Consider the following 19,379-nt stretch of genomic DNA (forward strand, 5'->3'; position numbering starts at 1 on the left):
TGAGTGTTATGGTGGGCTGTGTTTTGGGTAGAGATCAATGTCGATGGGACTAGGCAGAATAAACTAGATGGGATGAAGAGCTGTAACCGTGTGGTAGTGTTCTGTTTCTGTGCGGTAGTGCTGTGTAACTTTGGTGTAGTGCTCTGTGACTGTGGTGGTGTTCTGTAACTGTGGTGTAGTGTTCTGTTTCTGTGGTGTAATGCTCTGTAACTTTGGGATAGTGCTCTGTTTCTGTGCAGTAGTGTTCTGTTTCTGTGTGGTAGTTCTCATTAACTCTCTGACAAGTCCCAGTAATTTTTCCTCAGAATCTGCACCTTCCCCAGCTGGTAGCCATCTTGTCCCCAAGCACCCCAGCATCCAGACAGAGTCCACAGTATCAGAAAAAACTACAATAATTCTCTTTAAATAACAACAACATTAACAATAATAATAAAAAAAGACATTTTCCTGTAACATATTTACACAGAAGCAACAGTGACAGGTCCAGGATGTTCAGAATAGGGCGTTCTGGCTTTGGGGAAGGCTGCCACTGGCCCACCCTCTCTCCTGGTCCTCAGAGCCCATGGGTCTCCTCACCGACATCGTGCAGAGTTGTGAGCCGGAGAGATGGTCAGGTCCAAAGGTCATGGGGTCGTGGCCTGCTGAGGGCGGGGGTTGCGAGGGGTTTCGGGACTGTTGGGGAAGTAGGCAGGAGGTGGAGGGGGAAAGGAGGGGGAGGGGAGATGGAGTTGGAGGAGGAAGGAAGATGAACTGGAGGAGATGGAGGCAGTGAAGGGGTAAAGGAGATTTCAGGTCAGAAAGGGAAGATGCCAGGTGGGAAAGTGAGGGGAGGGTCAGACTGTGGGAGAGGGAAGGGGGAGGCTGAGGAAGGAGCTAGGAGGGGTGAGGGGGAAGGGGAAGAAAGGAGAGTGGTAGAGGTGGAGTGGGTGGAGGGAGGAGAGGGAATAGGGACGGTGGGGAGGGGAGGGGAAAGGGGAGCTGTGGTGGGGAGAGGGTGGGATGAGGACGTCTCACTCCCCCTCACCTCGTTTCAGGGCTGGAGGCCTGGAGAAATTGCTCTCCCCGGAGGGGCTATGAATGTGGTGAGAGGGGAGGCGAGGGTTCTGGGGTCTCAGCCCGCCGCAGTCCATGGCGGGGCACGGGTGGGGGGAGTTCGGTGGCGGACTGGTGTGAGGGGCCAAGCTCAGGGGCGGTCGACCGACTGCGGCACTGGGCTCTGTCCCGCTCGGGGCCGGTCTTGGGGAAGGTGTAGAGAGCACGCCCGTGCGTCGGTCCTTGACGGGCACACCCATCTCTCGGCAGGGTGGCGGCCGCGTGGTAGGCAGCCCTCCCTCTCCACTCCTTCTCCTCCTCTTCCTCCTCTTCATCCTCCTCGTCCTCATCGTCTCCTTCCTCCTCGTCACCCCTGACAACGGGGCCAAGGTCCTTCTCTTGAGCTCCTGCTGGGCCCAAGACCTCCAGGTTCATCTGGTGGAGCCGCTGGAGGAGTGAGTCCAGCGTGCCAACGTCCACCACCTCGGCAGGTGGCCGGCGGGGTAAGGGCGGGGGCGGAGGGTCCCACAGCGGCCCCCGGATCTTCTCCTTCTGCTCCTCCTCCACCAGGGCGCAGGGCACTGCTGGCGAGGGTTGGCGGCCCAGCGCATTGTTGGGCAGCACCACAGCACTAGGGATGAAGGGAAGGCCGTGGGCAGTGAGGCCGGTCAGCCGCGGGTCCCGCTCGCCCCCCGTCCCGGCTGCAGGCACGTCCCAGCGGCCCCGCAAGGGTCTCAGGTTCCGGGACGGGAGGTCGGGTGTGGCGTCCGGGGTGGGCAAGCAGGTCAGCTCCGGGTGGGTGCCGCGTCCTCCACGGTCGACCAGCAGGCTGGCGTAGATCCTGGAGGCTTCCGCATGGGCCTTGGTCCCCTCTGGGCCCATTAGCTCCGCCTCACCGGCCCTCCGCCAGTAGCACGAGGAGGCCAGCGCCGAGAGCAGGGCCCCCAGCAGGAAGGCCGAGACGGCAGCCGCCGCCAGCAAGTTCAGGTGGACGCGGTGCCCAGCGGCCTTCCCGGCTTTCGCCCTCTCCACCCCTGGGGGCAAAGGAGAAGAGACCCATCAGTTTTCTAAGGCTGTCTGTCTCCTTGCCCCAGACGTCTGCCCGACTCCTCCTCCCGCCTGTCCCAGCAGGGTCCTACATTGCTCCTGAGGGACAGACCGTTCACCACCCCCCTCCCACTCTCCTGCACCCACCATCTCCCTTCCTCCAACCACCGCCACCTGTCCTGACCCATCCACCACCCTCGCACCCACATGCCAACCCCAGCAGGTTGCAAATTGCCAGTTTAATACCCCACTCCACCACCTGGAGTTGCCCCATCACCCTGCCACCACTCCTCACCAAACACCTCTCCTTCCCTCCGCACGCAACCCCCCCGTCGAACTGCGTAGGGCAATGTCTTGCAAACTCACCATAGGATGAGTCCTGTAGGCTACCTTGGATGGAGGGGGGTGAGGCTGTGGGATAACGGGGGGGAGAGGGAGAGAGTGAGAGTGAGAGTGAGAGGGGGACACAGGCAGTGATATCAACTGGACAATACAGACATCTCCCTGCCCCTTTGGAGACCAGGAACCCCAGCCAGACAGCCCACAGAAACCCCAGGGCTACAACAGCAGGTCAGAGGCTGGGGTCCTGCAGTGAGTAACTCATCTCCTGGCACCTCAAGATCTCTCCCCCGTCCACGTACTCAACATCCGCCACATCACCTCTCCCCCCAACCTATAAGGCACAGGTCAGGAGTGTGATGGGGCACCCTCCAAGTAATAGGCATTACTTGTAGCCTGGAGATTGGAGGCCCAGAGGCTTGCCCTGGATCGGAGGCCCAGCGTCCTGCCCAGGAGCTCGGAGGCCCAGAGGCCTGCCCTGGAGATCGGAGGCCCAGAGGCCTGCCCTGGAGATTGGAGGCCCAGAGGCTTGCCCTGGATCGGAGGCCCAGCGTCCTGCCCAGGAGCTCGGAGGCCCAGAGGCCTGCCCTGGAGATCGGAGGCCCAGAGGCCTGCCCTAGAGATTGGAGGCCCAGCGTCCCGCCCAGGAGATCGGAGGCCCAGCGTCCTGCCCTGGAGATTGGAGGCCTAGCGTCTTGCCCTGGAGATTGGAGGCCCAGCGTCCTGCCCAGGAGATCAGAGGCCTAGAGGAATGCCCAGGAGATTGGAGGCCCAGAGACCTGCCCTGGAGTTGGAGGATTGTCCGTGTAGGGCTTGTTTTGCTGTTGTTGTTTTGATTCTGGTTGTGTTCTATGTTGTTCTGCTGGGCATTGTGGGCATGCTAAGTTGGTGACATTTGCGGGCTGCCCCCAGCACATCAGGTTGTGTTATTGTGGAACATAAATGGCAGGTTTCACTGTTTTTTGGGACATGTGATAGATGTATCTCAATCTCATTCTGAAACTCGGAAGATCAGGACAGTGAGGAGGGGTCAGAGGTGGGAGGAGCCTGAGGACCAGAAGGTGAGGTGGAGATCCGTTGCTTTGGTTGTCAGGACCCCACCCCTGCTCCTGGCATTGTTGCCCCGATGGTACCTGAACTCACCTCCACACTGCTCCCGGTCCCAGAGGTGCCCACGTTCCACATCCTGTTCAAAGCCACTCCTGTCGAGAGATAAGTCCGTGAATGAGGGGGATGTCTGACAATTGGGGTGGTAAAGCCGGCGGGGATGGAATTTAGTGGGGTGGGAGTAGATGGGTTGGGGGCAGCACTCCTGTCACCCCGGTCCATTCAACATGGCCAACCTGGCAGCAGACACCCCACTCAAAACAGCCGATTTGATGGACACCATGAATGGTAGGAGACCTTCACAAAGTTGGCACAACGGGCAGTAAGAGACCTTAATGTACTGGCCAACAGATGGAAGGTGACCTTCACAAAATAGCTGAATGTTGACCTCTCTGGTGGAGAGTGACCTTCACAAAATGGCCAACAGATGGCAGGCACAGGCAGCAGGAGATATTCACAAGATGGCTGACATGCGCATGCCACAGGTGTCACAGGACCTTCACAAAATGGCTAACTGGTGGACACCACAGGTGGAAGGTGACTTCACAAAATGGCTGACCACAGCAATGATAGGGTAGATGTCAGACAGAATGGCCAGCCCCGTCTGTGAGGCAGGCGATTCTCCTGGCAGAACGCTGAACCACCCCACCCCAACAGGGTGCGTGGGCCACCCACACGAGCTAGACAAAATGGCAGTGCGGTGTCCAATGCGGAGGAGCTGCCCTCCCACTGACCTGGTCCCGGGGTACAGAGTTCCACAGTGGCCCACCTTCAGCCAGCCACAGTACGGGTCCCTGGCGGCCAAGCATGCTCTGGAAGAGAAGAAAAACACTCAGTATGAGTGGGGTTGAGTGGGAGCCCAGACCTTGAGAGGCAGACGGCGCCAGCTAGTGATGGAACCTGCAAATCATTCTGTACGCAAACATTGGCTGCCCCTGGCGGGGTGAGAGGCCTTCCCCATACGGTCAACACAGCACCCTCTATACATGCTGCCTTGGGGAAGAGATGGTTACTGTGGATTTGCTAAAAGGCAGAAGGAGGGGTGTGTCTCGGTTCACCCCCAGCAGCCGCCTAACAGAGGACCCTCTGATCTACGGACAGTTCCCACCGAGCCAGACATCCAGTGCTGCCTGAAGGTTGTCTTTGGTCCGCCAGCATGTTGAGAGATCCGTAGAGGAACGCTGCTGACCGGCACGGTCCAGCCTAGCAACTCCCGCAACGCTACTACAGCTCGGGCCGCCAGAGTTCAGCCTTCAATCCCAGCGTCCACTGAGAGCAGTCAGTACGTCCGTCCCGCGGAATGTGTCCTTTCCCGGGGGCTGCTGAGTGGGAAGGGCCTGCTCCCAGCCGCGTCACTAAGTAAATAAATGAATCGGTCAGTGCTGAGGGACGCACGGAAGCTCGGTGCAGCCGCCGCAGGGGGAAGCTGGGGCAGAAACACAGTCTGGAGGGGCAGAGTTGGGTGGGAAGCCCCTCAGCACCACCTCAGGGGGTTTAAGTGCAGTGGTTTTAAGAAAACACATCTACACTGGTGAATGTAGTGACCACAAATGAGAAAATTCATCGGTATATTTTTCATTATTTCTGAATTTTGATGAAAGGCCCCGATCCCTGGATAGTGTAAACCTGGGTCACGGATCTGAAGGGACAGGGTCCCAGAGCTGGGGTTCAGACAGTTGAAGGTGCAGATGTCCATGGCGGGGGGAAGGGGAATAAGGGCTTCCCTTGGCCACTAATGGGCATTCCCCCCCCTCAATCACCCCCGCACCCTTCCCCGCACCAACGGGGTCACCCCGTCCCCTCATACCGCTCCTGTCCTCCCCTACCCCCTCTTCCTTCTGCAATCAACAGTGGCCCCCCCAACTCAAAGCCCATCGTCCCTTCAATCTGCTCCCTCCACCAACATGGACCCCCCCACCACCAACAACAGGGATGCCTCTCCCCCACCCACAGAGGGTGTGGCTCCTCCCCCACCTCCGGAAGACACAGGGAAGGAATGTGCGGGAGGGAGGGGAGGAGGTGTGAGGCAGAGAGAGGGATAGGGAGGGGGTTTAGGTTGCAGGAGGGAGAGAGGGTTTGTGGGGTGAGGGAGGGGTGGAGGAGTGCAAGGGTTTAGGGTGGAGGGAGGAGGTGGGGGGAGGGAAAGGGAGGGGGTTGCAGTGGGTAGGAGGGAGAATAGGGGAGGAATGAGGCCCAGCGGGGGTCCTACCTGCCCCCACCCTCTCACCTGCGGCAGTGACTGTGGCTGTGGCAGCGACTGAGGGGGGCGCGGAGCAGGCAGCCCCTGAAGCCCAGATACACGGCGTGGTGGTCCCGATCCAACTCCATGGCCAGCGGGCGGCCATCCTCTCTCCCCGAGCCACACCTGCAGGACACAAGCAGCCAGGGAGGGGTCAGTGTGGAGAAACATAGAAACATAGAAACATAGAAAATAGGTGCAGGAGTAGGCCATTCGGCCCTTCGAGCCTGCACCGCCATTTATTATGATCATGGCTGATCATCCAACTCAGAACCCAGCCTTCCCTCCATACCCCCTGACCCCTGTAGCCACAAGGGCCATATCTAACTCCCTCTTAAATATAGCCAATGAACTGGCCTCAACTGTTTCCTGTGGCAGAGAATTCCACAGATTCACCACTCTCTGTGTGAAGAAGTTTTTCCTAATCTCAGTCCTAAAAGGCTTCCCCTTTATCCTCAAACTGTGACCCCTCGTTCTGGACTTCCCCAACATCGGGAACAATCTTCCTGCATCTAACCTGTCCAATCCCTTTAGGATTTTATACGTTTCAATCAGATCCCCCCTCAATCTTCTAAATTCCAACGAGTACAAGCCTAGTTCATCCAGTCTTCCTTCATATGAAAGTCCTGCCATCCCAGGAATCAATCTGGTGAACCTTCTTTGTACTCCCTCTATGGCAAGGATGTCTTTCCTCAGATTAGGGGACCAAAACTGCACACAATACTCCAGGTGTGGTCTCACCAAGGCCTTGTACAACTGCAGTAGTACCTCCCTGCTCCTGTACTCGAATCCTCTCGCTATAAATGCCAGCATACCATTCGTCTTTTTCACTGCCTGCTGTACCTGCATGCCCACTTTCAATGACTGGTGTATAATGACACCCAGGTCTCGTTGCACCTCCCCTTTTCCTAATCGGCCACCATTCAGATAATAATCTGTTTTCCTATTTTTGCCACCAAAGTGGATAACTTCACATTTATCCACATTAAATTGCATCTGCCATGAATTTGCCCACTCACCCAACCTATCCAAGTCACCCTGCATCCTCTTAGCATCCTCCTCACAGCTAACACTGCTGCCCAGCTTCGTGTCATCTGCAAACTTGGAGATGCTGCATTTAATTCCCTCATCCAAGTCATTAATATATATTGTAAACAACTGGGGTCCCAGCACTGAGCCTTGCGGTACCCCACTAGTCACTGCCTGCCATTCTGAAAAGGTCCCGTTATTCCCACTCTTTGCTTCCTGTCTGCTAACCAATTCTCTATCCACATCAATACCTTACCCCCAATACCGTGTGCTTTAAGTTTGCACACTAATCTCCTGTGTGGGACCTTGTCAAAAGCCTTTTGAAAATCCAAATATACCACATCCACTGGTTCTCCCCTATCCACTCTACTGGTTACATCCTCAAAAAATTCTATGAGATTCGTCAGACATGATTTTCCTTTCACAAATCCATGCTGACTTTGTCCGATGATTTCACCGCTTTCCAAATGTGCTGTTATCACATCTTTGCTGGAAACAAAGTCACAAATGGGGAAACTTGGCTAAATAGGGTTCCAGAAATGGCTATACATGGTATTGGAGACAGGAAGATGGAGACCCAGAGACGGGAAGATGGGGTTCCAGAGATGGCTAGACATGGTCCTGGAGATGGGAAGATGAGGTTCCAGAGATGGCTAGACATGGTCCTGGCGACAGGAAGATGGGGTTCCAGAAACAGCTAGACATGGTCCTGGAGACCAGAGACAGGTTTCGGGAGACGGAGCGCCACAGTAACATAGTGGTTGGCGCGATGTTATTCTAACTTGGGGCATTGGAGTTCGAACCTGTAAGGAGTCTGTGCGTTTTCCTCACGAACACATGGATTTCCTCTGTCTGCTCCGGTTTCCTTCCACAGTCCGGGGAGTAGGGGTTAGTGGGTTAATTGTCCCGTGATTAGGCTGGGGTTGAATTGGTGGGCTGCAAGGGACTGTTACACGCTTTATTTAAAAATAATGTCTGAGACATGGTCTCCGAAACCGATGAGAGAGACTCCCAGAAATGGGAAAGAAGAGAGTAGTGGCTAGACAGGATCCCAGGGTCGGGGAGACAGGATCCCAAAGACAGCAGCAGGGCAGCTAGATGGGGTCCCGGAGCCGATGAGACAGGGTCAGAGGGACAGCTAGAGAGGAAAGGTGTAATAGAGCACCAGAGATGGCTAGAATGGAGTAGATGGAGCTTGACAGAACCTCTAGACAGTAATTCGATGGAGTCTCAGAGACGGGTTGATGAAGTTAGATGGAGTCTCAGAGATTTGTGATAGAGTTAGATGGAGTCTCAGAGATTGGTGGATGAAGTTAGATGGAGTCTCAGAGATTGGTGGATGAAGTTAGATGGAGTCTCAGAGATTGGTGGATGAAGTTAGATGGAGCCTCAGAGACAGGTGGATGGGAGCCAGATGGAGTCTCAGAGATGGCTAGACATGACCTAGACGCAAATCTCAGAATCAGCTGGACTAGATCTCAGAGTCAGGGACACAGGGTTCCAGGGTTGGCCAGACAGTCGGGATCCCAAGGATGGCCTGATGGGGATTAAGAGACGGCTAGACGAGATCGAAGAAACACATGTCTGGGGAGATGGGGTTCAGCTTGAGACTGATCCTCCCCCCTCACCACTCACCTCTTGGGGTTGTACACGTCCATCTCCTCCAGCAGCAGGGCCTCTGTCTGGCCGCCCGTCTGTGTCTGGAGCAGGACTTTGAGCAGCCGACCAGCCTCGGTGGCCAGGAAGAGGACTGTGTAGTTCTGGTGGGGTCCCGCCCCCGTGTCTACCACCAGCTGACTCAGTCGCTCCCTGTAAAGGGGGGGGGGGCGGTGAAGGACCAAAAAGGTTAGGTGGGGAGAGACCATTCATTCCATTGATCGGCAGTAACTAACTCTTCCTCCCCCACCATCATCCCTCCTTAACCCCCAGCTCTAGACTCATTCTAAACCATAGTGTGGGGTTCCTCACCCCTCTCCGATCTCCTCAGTAGGTCCAGACACCCCCATCCTCAGACCTGAAATCAATGACTGTCTAGATACCCACTGCAAGTCCAGATGCCCCCTTACAATTCCAGACAGCCCTCATAACTCCAAGAGGCAGAACACAAATGGGGATTGCTGTTTGCACAAGACAGCCCTTTTGGGTTACAGAGCCCTCTGTTTTTTTTATTGTGATGACCCTCACCGGTTTTTATCGACACACCACAGGAAGCATCCTATAACTACTTTGCCCCAAACCGTAAGAAAATGCAGGGAGTTGCGGACATCACGGAAAGCAGCCTCCCCTCCATGGACTCTGCCTATGTGTCCCACTGCTTCAGTAAAACAACCAAGATAATCAAAGACCCTTCCACCCTGGACCGGACAATCTCTCTTCCCCTCCCTCCCGTCATGCAGAAGATACAAAAGCCTAATAGACGGACCAGCAGGCTCAAGGACAGCTTTTACCCCGCCGTTATCGGACCTCTCACACGCTAAAGAGGAGCACCTGATCTCCCAATCTACTTCATTGTGGCCCCTGCACATTGCTTTCTGCCTGCACTGCCCTCTCCGTAATTGCAACACTCCGTTCTGCATTGTTTCCCTTTCCTACCACCCCGATGTACTGACATATAGGGAACGACCTGTCTGGGTGACAAACCGATTATCAATATCGATTCCAATTCCAAATCCTGCTCGTGAGTGCCGGCCATTTACAGGAGCGAACGTTCACCGTAGCGGCTCTCACCTGCCATGGGTCCAGGTCACCCATGGCCGTTCTGTGACCTGGGGCACCGCGTCGTCCAGGAGTGGGTGTGACTTGATGAAGGACAGGCTCTCATCAGGAAACTCACTGGAGCTCTTGTAGGCCTCTCCCTCTCCGTATCCTGAGCAGCACCCGGGCCTGGCAGAGCGGAGAGCGGAGAGATAAGCCTCAGCCAAACCGTCAAAAGCCAGAGTGCAAAGAACCGTGGCCGTCCAGCCCCAGAGACCCAGGTTTGCACGCGAGTGTGCGTGTGTGTGTGTGTGTGTGTGTGTGTATATATATGTATATATATATATGTGTGTGTGTGTTCGTTCTTCCTCTGATCCCATGGGCTCCCAAACTGTCCCTCGAGAGAATCAAGCCCTCCGCCGACAGAGATCCACATGGAAACAGGCCGTTTGGCCTGTCAAGTCACTACTGAGCCTAAGCCGCACTGACCCTCACCAACTTGAGAGATTCACCTCAGGAAGCATCCTAACCGGATACATCGCGACTCGGAGTGGCAGTTGCTCTGCCTGTGGCCACAGTACAGTGCAGAGAGATGTGGACACAGATCAGCACGTCACACAAACCAGCCTCCCCTCCATTGCCTCTGTCTACGCTTCTCACTGCCTCAGGAAAGCAGCCAGCAGAATCAAAGACCCCACCTACCCCGGACATGTCTCCTCTCCCCTCTCCCATCGGGCAGAAGATATAAAAAAGCACGTACTACCGGGCTGACAGGCAGTCTCTACAGACATCCCACCTCTCCCGGAACTTCCGGGAGTCTCCTGCATATTAATAGTGGCTCCCTGATGCCCGCAAATTATATACAATATCACGGAAATCAATTTTTTTGAGAGCGAGCGACAGAAAAGCAAGAGAGAGCGCACGAGTGACCACGAGAGAGAGAGCGCGCGCGATGGCAGAGTGTTCCAAAAAAATATAAAACGTACATCACCCCAGACTACACTAAAGTGTACCCCTGCCTAATAGGGGTCAAAAATAATGACAGTGTTGCTCGCTGCTCTGTTTGCAACAGTGACTTTTCTATTGCCCATGGTGGGTTAAGACTGTAAAAGACTGTTGAGGTGAGTTTAACAGGTGTCATTCGTTCATTAGCATAGCTAACGTTATTTAAACTAGCCGGCCAGCTGCTAAGGAGCTACTCTATTGCAGACATCCCACCTCTCCCGGAGGTTCCGGGAGTCTCCCGCAAATTGATGGTGCTACCTCCCTGAAATGAGTTTTTGCAGGGTGGGATGTCTGCCTCTAGTACTTTGATAGAAGACAACTGGATGGTTACCTAATAGGATAAGATGGACTCCTGATCTCACAATCTACCTCGTGACAGCCTTCGCACTTTGCCCCACCGCACTCTACTCTACACTTTGTCATGGCTTTTCCCCTGATGCGATGAAATGAACTGCGTGGATGACACGCAAAACAAGGTTTTTAATTGTACCACGGTACATGTGACAATACTGAACCAAAGATACCAATTCCCATCTCATTCTTCCCTCATTAAACCATGAGCTCTCCCCCAAATACTACCCCCCAACACAACCGAGGGCAGTGATTTAGAGCAGGCAATTAACCCACCCCAGGGCTGTGGTGGGGGGGGGGGGCGGACTGGAGCACCCAGGGGAAACCGCAGGATCACAGAGGTGAGGGGACCTACCTTGGTTTTGGCACCCGGTCCTCGGGGACGGCAGTCCAGGAGGAATCCGTTGATCCCTGCTCCTTGAATCTGCCATTGAAGGCATTCCCAATATCCTCCATGGAGAAGGCGCAGATGGCAGAACCTGGGATACTGGGAAAGGCAAAGAAACATCAACAACACTGTCCCATCACACACTCCCGGGGTCAGGCACAGAGTGAAACTCCCTCCACACTGTCCCATCACACACTCCCGGGGTCAGGCACAGAGTGAAACTCCCTCCACACTGTCCCATCACACACTCCCGGGGTCAGGCACAGAGTGAAACTCCCTCTACACCGTCCCATCACACACTCCCAGGGTCAGACAGAGTGACACTCCCAACATGGAAAGGCAAGCCAGTCGGTGTGTAGACAGATATACCTACCTGTTGGATTGAGTGCTGAAGATTCCAATAACGGTGGGACTGCCATTAATGGCCACTACTCCTGTCATCGACTCCAGGACATCAAAGTAGAAAAAGGACTCTCCCGGGACTGAGCAGTTTAGACGCACCTTCAGGAAGGACGTCCAATACTTCTCCAGCACCCTCGGGGAGCCGCCCTTGTCATTCTTGCAGACCCTCGCCACCCGGGAGTAGACCACCTGTGAGAAGCATGAGAGTGATTGGGACCTTCTGCCGCCCTCTTCGGCCCTTCACCTCTCACCCATCTCTGTGACCCCCTACACCCCTCCCCATCTGTGACCCCTCCACCTCTCACCCATCTCTGTGACCCCTACACCCCTCCCCATCTGTGACCCCTTCACCTCTCACCCATCTCTGTGACCCCCCTACACCCCTCCCCATCTGTGACCCCTTCACCTCTCACCCATCTCTGTGACCCCTTCACCTCTCCCCATCTCTGTGACCCCTACAACCCTCCCCATCTGTGACCCCTTCACCTCTCACCCATCTCTGTGACCCCCCTACAACCCTCCCCATCTGTGACCCCTTCACCTCTCACCATCTCTGTGACCCCTACAACCCTCCCCATCTCTGTGACCCCCCTACACCCCTCCCCATCTGTGACCCCTACACCTCTCACCCATCTCTGTGACCCCCCTACACCCCTCCCCATCTGTGACCCCTTCACCTCTCCCCATCTCTGTGACCCCTACACCCCTCCCCATCTCTGTGACCCCTACACCTCTCACCCATCTCTGTGACCCCTACACCCCTCCCCATCTGTGACCCCTTCACCTCTCACCCATCTCTGTGACCCCCCTACAACCCTCCCCATCTGTGACCCCTTCACCTCTCACCCATCTCTGTGACCCCTTCACCTCTCCCCATCTCTGTGACCCCTACAACCCTCCCCATCTGTGACCCCTTCACCTCTCACCCATCTCTGTGACCCCCCTACAACCCTCCCCATCTGTGACCCCTTCACCTCTCACCATCTCTGTGACCCCTACAACCCTCCCCATCTCTGTGACCCCCCTACACCCCTCCCCATCTGTGACCCCTACACCCCTCCCCATCTCTGTGACCCCCCTACACCCCTCCCCATCTGTGACCCCTTCACCTCTCCCCATCTCTGTGACCCCTACAACCCTCCCCATCTCTGTGACCCCTACACCTCTCACCCATCTCTGTGACCCCTACAACCCTCCCCATCTCTGTGACCCCTACACCCCTCCCCATCTGTGACCCCTTCACCTCTCCCCATCTCTGTGACCCCTACAACCCTCCCCATCTCTGTGACCCCCCTACACCCCTCCCCATCTGTGACCCCTTCACCTCTCCCCATCTCTGTGACCCCCCTACACCCCTCCCCATCTGTGACCCCTTCACCTCTCACCCATCTCTGTGACCCCCCTACACCCCTCCCCATCTGTGACCCCTTCACCTCTCCCCATCTCTGTGACCCCTACAACCCTCCCCATCTGTGACCCCTTCACCTCTCCCCATCTCTGTGACCCCCCTACACCCCTCCCCATCTGTGACCCCTTCACCTCTCCCCATCTCTGTGACCCCCCTACACCCCTCCCCATCTCTGTGACCCCCCTACACCCCTCCCCATCTGTGACCCCTACACCCCTCCCCATCTGTGACCCCTTCACCTCTCACCCATCTCTGTGACCCCCTACACCCCTCCCCATCTGTGACCCCTACACCTCTCCCCATCTCTGTGACCCCTACACCCCTCCCCATCTGTGACCCCTTCACCTCTCACCCATCTCTGTGACCCCCCTACACCCCTCCCCATCTGTGACCCCACCACCTCTCACCCATCTCTGTGACCCCCCTACACCCCTCCCCATCTGTGACCCCTTCACCTCTCCCCATCTCTGTGACCCCTACACCCCTCCCCATCTGTGACCCCTTCACCTCTCACCCATCTCTGTGACCCCCTACACCCCTCCCCATCTGTGACCCCTACATCCCTCCCCATCTGTGACCCCTTCACCTCTCACCCATCTCTGTGACCCCCCTACACCCCTCCCCATCTGTGACCCCTTCACCTCTCCCCATCTCTGTGACCCCTACACCCCTCCCCATCTGTGACCCCAACACCCCTCACCCATCTCTGTGACCCCCCTACACCCCTCCCCATCTGTGACCCCTACACCTCTCACCCATCTCTGTGACCCCTACACCCCTCCCCATCTCTGTGACCCCCCTACACCCCTCCCCATCTGTGACCCCTACACCCCTCCCCATCTGTGACCCCTACACCCCTCCCCATCTCTGTGACCCCCCTACACCCCTCCCCATCTGTGACCCCTTCACCTCTCCCCATCTCTGTGACCCCTACACCCCTCCCCATCTGTGACCCCTTCACCTCTCACCCATCTCTGTGACCCCCCTACACCCCTCCCCATCTGTGACCCCTACACCCCTCCCCATCTGTGACCCCTTCACCTCTCACCCATCTCTGTGACCCCCCTACACCCCTCCCCATCTGTGACCCCTACACCCCTCCCCATCTGTGACCCCTTCACCTCTCACCCATCTCTGTGACCCCCCTACACCCCTCCCCATCTGTGACCCCTACACCCCTCCCCATCTGTGACCCCTTCACCTCTCACCCATCTCTGTGACCCCCCTACACCCCTCCCCATCTGTGACCCCTTCACCTCTCCCCATCTCTGTGACCCCCTACACCCCTCCCCATCTCTGTGACCCCTACAACCCTCCCCATCTCTGTGACCCCCCTACAACCCTCCCCATCTCTGTGACCCCCTACAACCCTCCCCATCTCTGTGACCCCTACACCTCTCCCCATCTGTGACTCCCACACCCCTCCCCATCTATGTGACCCCTACACCCCTCCCCATCTCTGTGACCCCCTACACCCCTCCCCATCTCTGTGACCCCTTCACCTCTCCCCATCTCTGTGTCCCCTACACCTCTCCCCATCTCTGTCACCCCCTTCGGCCCCTACATCCCTTTCCATCTCTGTCACCCCCTCCCCTACACCCCTTCCCGTCTCTGTCACCCCCTTTGGCCCCTACACCTCTTCTTGTCTCTGTCACCAGATGGTGAGTGTTCTCAGTAGTGGATGCCACTTTCTCAAGGCACCATCCCTTGAAGATGTGCTTGATGGAGGGGAGGGTTGTGCCCGTGATGGATCTGATTGAGTCTACAGCCCTCTGCAGCCCCTTCTGATCCTGAGCATCGGATCCTCCACACCGAATGTTGATGCGAACAGTCAGAATGATCTGCACCGTACGTCTGTCGTTATTTGCAAGGATATGCGGCGATATGACGAATCTTTTCAAACTCTTAATGAAGAATAACTGCTGGCGTGCCGTCTTCGCCCAGGATCGGTCCTCTGAGATGATGACACCCAGGAACTTGAAGCTGCTCACCCTTTCCACCGGTGACCAACCCCTCAGTGAGGACTGGTGTGTGTATTCCCAATTTCCCCTTCCTGAAGTCCACAATCAATTCCCAGTTCTTGCCGATGCTGAGTGCAGGGATGTTGTTGCGAAACCACTCAACCAGCCGACCTATCTCACTGACTTCCGTACACCTCTTTCTTGCAGTTTGGACGGGTCCAATGAGCCCTCCCACCTAACAATTCTACCTCATGCACTGGAGTATGCACAGTAAACAAAATGACAATAAGCTCCACTTTGACCTTAACTGGACCCAGAACCAATTCCCACAAGAAGACCTTGGCCATAGTTCTGACTCCTGACTCAAAAGCCTCCGCCACATCACTGCGTTACCTACCCGTCCCAGTGCCGTGTATTCCATGGCCATCTCTCGGAAGAAGAAATACACGTAGTGGCCATAGTTGATCACATGCACAAAGTGCGGCTCTGGACAAAACAGAGAAGGAGAGAAATATGTCAATAAGGCCTACTGCCACAGGTCTTGTTGCCAAGGCAACTGTCGAGAGAGAGAGAGAGACAGAGAGAGAGGAGAGGAGAGAAGGAAGAGTGGGAGCTAGAGGGAGAGAGAGGGGTAGACTAAGTTAGAAGCAGAGGGAGCAAGAGAGGATGATAATGAGGAGGCAGAGAGGGATGAGAGTGGAGATGGAGCAGGGGAGGGAGAGAGAGAAGGAAGAAGAAGAAGAGAGAGTGTGAGGAGAGGGGTAGACAGTGTGAGGAACTGAGGGAGAGATAAGGAGAAGGAGAATGATTCGGAGGGAGAGAGTGAGTAAGAAGCCGGGGTTGGAAGTGAAGAGAAAAATGAGCTTTGGTTTGTCAGATAGATAAGTGCAGAGATATGCCGAAGGGTTACTCTCGCACTGCGTCCAACCTATACCCCGGGAGTGTGTGATGGGACGGTGTAGAGGGAGTTTCACTCTGTGTCTGACCCTGGGAGTGTGTGATGGGACGGTGTAGAGGGAGTTTCACTCTGTGTCTGACCCCGGGAGTGTGTGATGGGACGGTGTAGAGGGAGTTTCACTCTGTGTCTGACCCTGGGAGTGTGTGATGGGACGGTGTAGAGGGAGTTTCACTCTGTCTGACCCCGGGAGTGTGTCTTTGCAGTGGTGTACATTTCTAGTCACCGTGTTATAGAAAGAATGTTATTAAATTGTTATTGGAGAGAAAAAGATTTATGGGGTTGTTACCAGGACTGTTGGACTTCAGTTGTATATATATAATAATTTTCACAAAGTATCTTTATTCCAAATTCAGTGCTCCAATATATACAAACCAGTGACTAACACAATTACTACACCACTACTAGACAAATGACATTAATCTAAAATGTTTCCACCTCTGTCAATGATGGCGCTAATCCCCCGCGGAGCCGAACAGTCCCAGAACGCCTACATGGTCACCGTGGACAGCGCGTGTTCCTTCTCAGTGGTTACCCAGACACGGACATACTCCCTAAACATTGCCAGGCAGTCTGCCCGGGCAGATCCCTCCGCCACCCGTTTCCAGGAGCCACGGATGGCTGTTTTCACCAGCCTCAGGAGCAAGTTGACAAGGACATCCTCATCCCTCCATGCCCCCCTCCTTACTGGATGACCATATATAAATGGGGCGGGGCTAAGGGGCAACCAGAGGGCGAGAAGCAGCCCTCACAGATAGGCAAAAAGGGGCTGCAGACCCACACGCTCCATGTATGTGTGGTACAAATCTTCTCGAGTTATAAGGAGAGACTGGACCCACTGGGGCTGTTTATCCTGGTGCTGAAAGGAGGTTGAAGGGTGATGTTTTTGAGATTTATAAAATCATGAAGGGTGTAGATAGGGTAGAGGGTCACAGTCGTTCCCCCAGTGTTGTGGGGTGGGGCTTGTGATCTAAAGCTAGAGTGCATAGGTTTACAGAGAGAGTGAATAAATTTAAAGACAGGTTTATAAAATTATGAGAGGCACAGATAGATTAGATGGCCGATATCTTTTTCCCATAGTTAGACAATAGACAATAGGTGCAGGAGTAGGCCATTCGGCCCTTCGAGCCAGCACCACCATTCACTGTGATCATGGCTGATCATCCACAATCAGTATCCAGTTCCTGCCTTATCCCCATAACCTTTGATTCCGCTATTTTTAAGAGCTCTATCCATCTCTTTTCTGAAAGCATCCAGAGACTTGGCCTCCACAGCCTTCTGGGGCAGAGCATTCCATATATCCACCACTCTCTGGGTGAAAAAGTTTTTCCTCAACTCCGTTCTAAATGGCCTACCCCTCATTCTTAAACTGTGGCCTCTGGTTCTGGACTCACCCATCAGCGAGAACATGCTTCCTGCCTCCAGTGTGTCCAATCCCTTAATTATCTTATATGTTTCAATCAGATCCCCTCTCAGCCTTCTAAATTCCAGAGTATACAAGCCCAGTCGCTCCAATCTTTCAATATATGGCAGTCCTGCCATCCTGGGAATTAACCTCGTGAACCTCTGCTGCACTCCCTCAATAGCTAGAATGTCCTTCCTCAAATTTGGAGACCAAAACTGCACACAGTACTCCAGGTGTGGCCTCACCAGGGCCCTGTACAACTGCAGAAGGACCTCTTTGCTCCTATACTCAACTCGCCTTGTTATGAAGGCCAGCATGCCATTAGCTTTCTTCACTGCCTGCTGTACCTGCATGCTTACTTTCAGTGACTGATGTTGAAACACTTGACTGAAGAGATGTGCTTTGAACGTGAGAAGGGGCAAGTGTTTTTTTTTACACAGAGAGTGGTTTGTGCCTGGAATGCTCTGCCAGAGGTGATGGTGGAGGCAGATTCGATACAGGTGTACAGGACAGACACATGAATTTGCAGAGATTGGAGGGATAAGATTCCTGGTGCAGGCAGAAGACTTTAGACTAATTAGGTCTCATTAGCTTGATCAGCTCAGCAGAGAATCATGGGCTGGAAGGTCAGTCTCTGTCTATGTTTAACTCGGAGGTTTAGCCCTTATGCACCAGGTAGACATAGAAGGAATTTGTCTCGCTGGCCTTCACCCATTAGGACACCGAGTACAGGAGTTGGGATGTATATTGCAGTTGTATAGGACGTTGGTGGGGGCGCACTTGAAGAGTTCAGTCCTGGTTTTGTCACCCTGCTCTAGGAAAGATGCCATCAAGCTGGGAAGTACTGGGAGGACATTGCCAGGACCGAGTCGTGGAAAGAGGTTCAACAGGTAAGGACTTTACTCCTTGAGTGTCGGGACGAGGGGTGACCTATAGAGGGGTGCATAATCCTGAGGGGCACAAATAGAGACTGAGTTGGGGAATTGAGAACTAGAGGGCGCAAGTGACAGAGGAGCAGTTTAATTAGAACTTGAGGGGCAACTTCTTCACCCAGAGGGTGATCAGCGTTTGGATTGAGCTGCCAGAGGAAGTGGTTGCGGCAGGTGTGCAAACTACATCTCGAAGGTACTTGGACAAGTACTTGGAAATGAGAAGTTTAGAAGGCCAAACGTAGGCAGGTGAGAAGGGCCCAGATGGCAATCTTGGTTAGCACGAGCGAGTTGGACTGAAGGGCCTGTTCCCGTGCGAAGTGACTCGAATTCCAAGGATTCATTGAGCTTGGTGAAGAAATTTCTCTCCTGTTTGACTGACGCTTCATGTTGAGGTGGTGAACAACAGGAGTTCTGCAGATGCTGGAAATTCAAGCAACACACATCAAAGTTGCTGGTGAATGCAGCAGGCCAGGCAGCATCTGTAGGAAGAGGTGCAGTTGACGTTTCAGGCCGAGCAAAGGGTCTCGGCCTGAAACGTCGACTGCACCTCTTCCTACAGATGCTGCCTGGCCTGCTGCGTTCACCAGCAACTTTGATGTATGTTGAAGTGGTGACCCAGGTTCTAGGCTCCAAACAGGTGGAAAATCAAGGCCAATAGCTACTCAAGGGAGAACTGTTGATGGGACCTACCAGCACTGGAGCAGATGGGCCTCACCCTCAGTCTCAGAGCATGAAACTCAGGGGTTCTATGGAGAGAGAGGCCAAGGGTCTATTTTGGTTTTGCAAGGAGGTAAATTGGTACCGAGGTTCAGTGAAAGAAGAGCTGTGACAGGCAGGCCAGTTGCCGTACCAAGCCATGATGCATCCAGACAGGATGCTTTGTGTGGCTTGCTGGGGGGAAGCAGGGAGGGGAGGCTTTTAGAGGCACCTTTACCTTTCAACCACTTTGAGTCGTACTTCACCGTACGGAGGACGGGCTTGTCCCCCAGACTCCGGTAGATCACCGCGTCGCTGGCCAGGAAATCTGCCATCGTCGCCGAGTACAGGTTTCCCTCTGGGCGAGATCACAGAGAGAGACACATGGT

At 54.8% G+C, this 19,379-nt stretch overlaps 1 protein-coding gene across 6 annotated transcripts in view; it reads right to left on the reverse strand.

Annotated features, from left to right (window-relative positions):
- Positions 1-404: 404 nt before the first annotated feature.
- LOC134337468 (semaphorin-6D-like) overlaps positions 405-19,379 on the reverse strand; it is a 50,783-nt gene continuing 31,808 nt past the window's right edge. For 5 of the 6 annotated variants that reach the window (XM_063032538.1, XM_063032511.1, XM_063032529.1 and 2 more), the window contains 11 exons: positions 19,229-19,348; positions 15,400-15,488; positions 11,605-11,822; positions 11,199-11,330; positions 9,521-9,676; positions 8,429-8,602; positions 5,753-5,890; positions 4,260-4,337; positions 3,562-3,620; positions 2,446-2,490; positions 405-2,066 (listed from right to left, as the gene is read on the reverse strand). In XM_063032538.1, the coding sequence (XP_062888608.1) occupies positions 1,072-2,066; positions 2,446-2,490; positions 3,562-3,620; positions 4,260-4,337; positions 5,753-5,890; positions 8,429-8,602; positions 9,521-9,676; positions 11,199-11,330; positions 11,605-11,822; positions 15,400-15,488; positions 19,229-19,348 (2,204 nt within the window). In that variant the 3' untranslated portion in view covers positions 405-1,071. The remainder of the gene's footprint in view (positions 2,067-2,445; positions 2,491-3,561; positions 3,621-4,259; positions 4,338-5,752; positions 5,891-8,428; positions 8,603-9,520; positions 9,677-11,198; positions 11,331-11,604; positions 11,823-15,399; positions 15,489-19,228; positions 19,349-19,379) is intronic. The other variant, XM_063032555.1, reaches the window with a different exon arrangement.

The sequence above is a fragment of the Mobula hypostoma genome, chromosome 2 (assembly GCF_963921235.1).
Source record: "Mobula hypostoma chromosome 2, sMobHyp1.1, whole genome shotgun sequence".
Taxonomy (NCBI): domain Eukaryota; kingdom Metazoa; phylum Chordata; class Chondrichthyes; order Myliobatiformes; family Myliobatidae; genus Mobula; species Mobula hypostoma.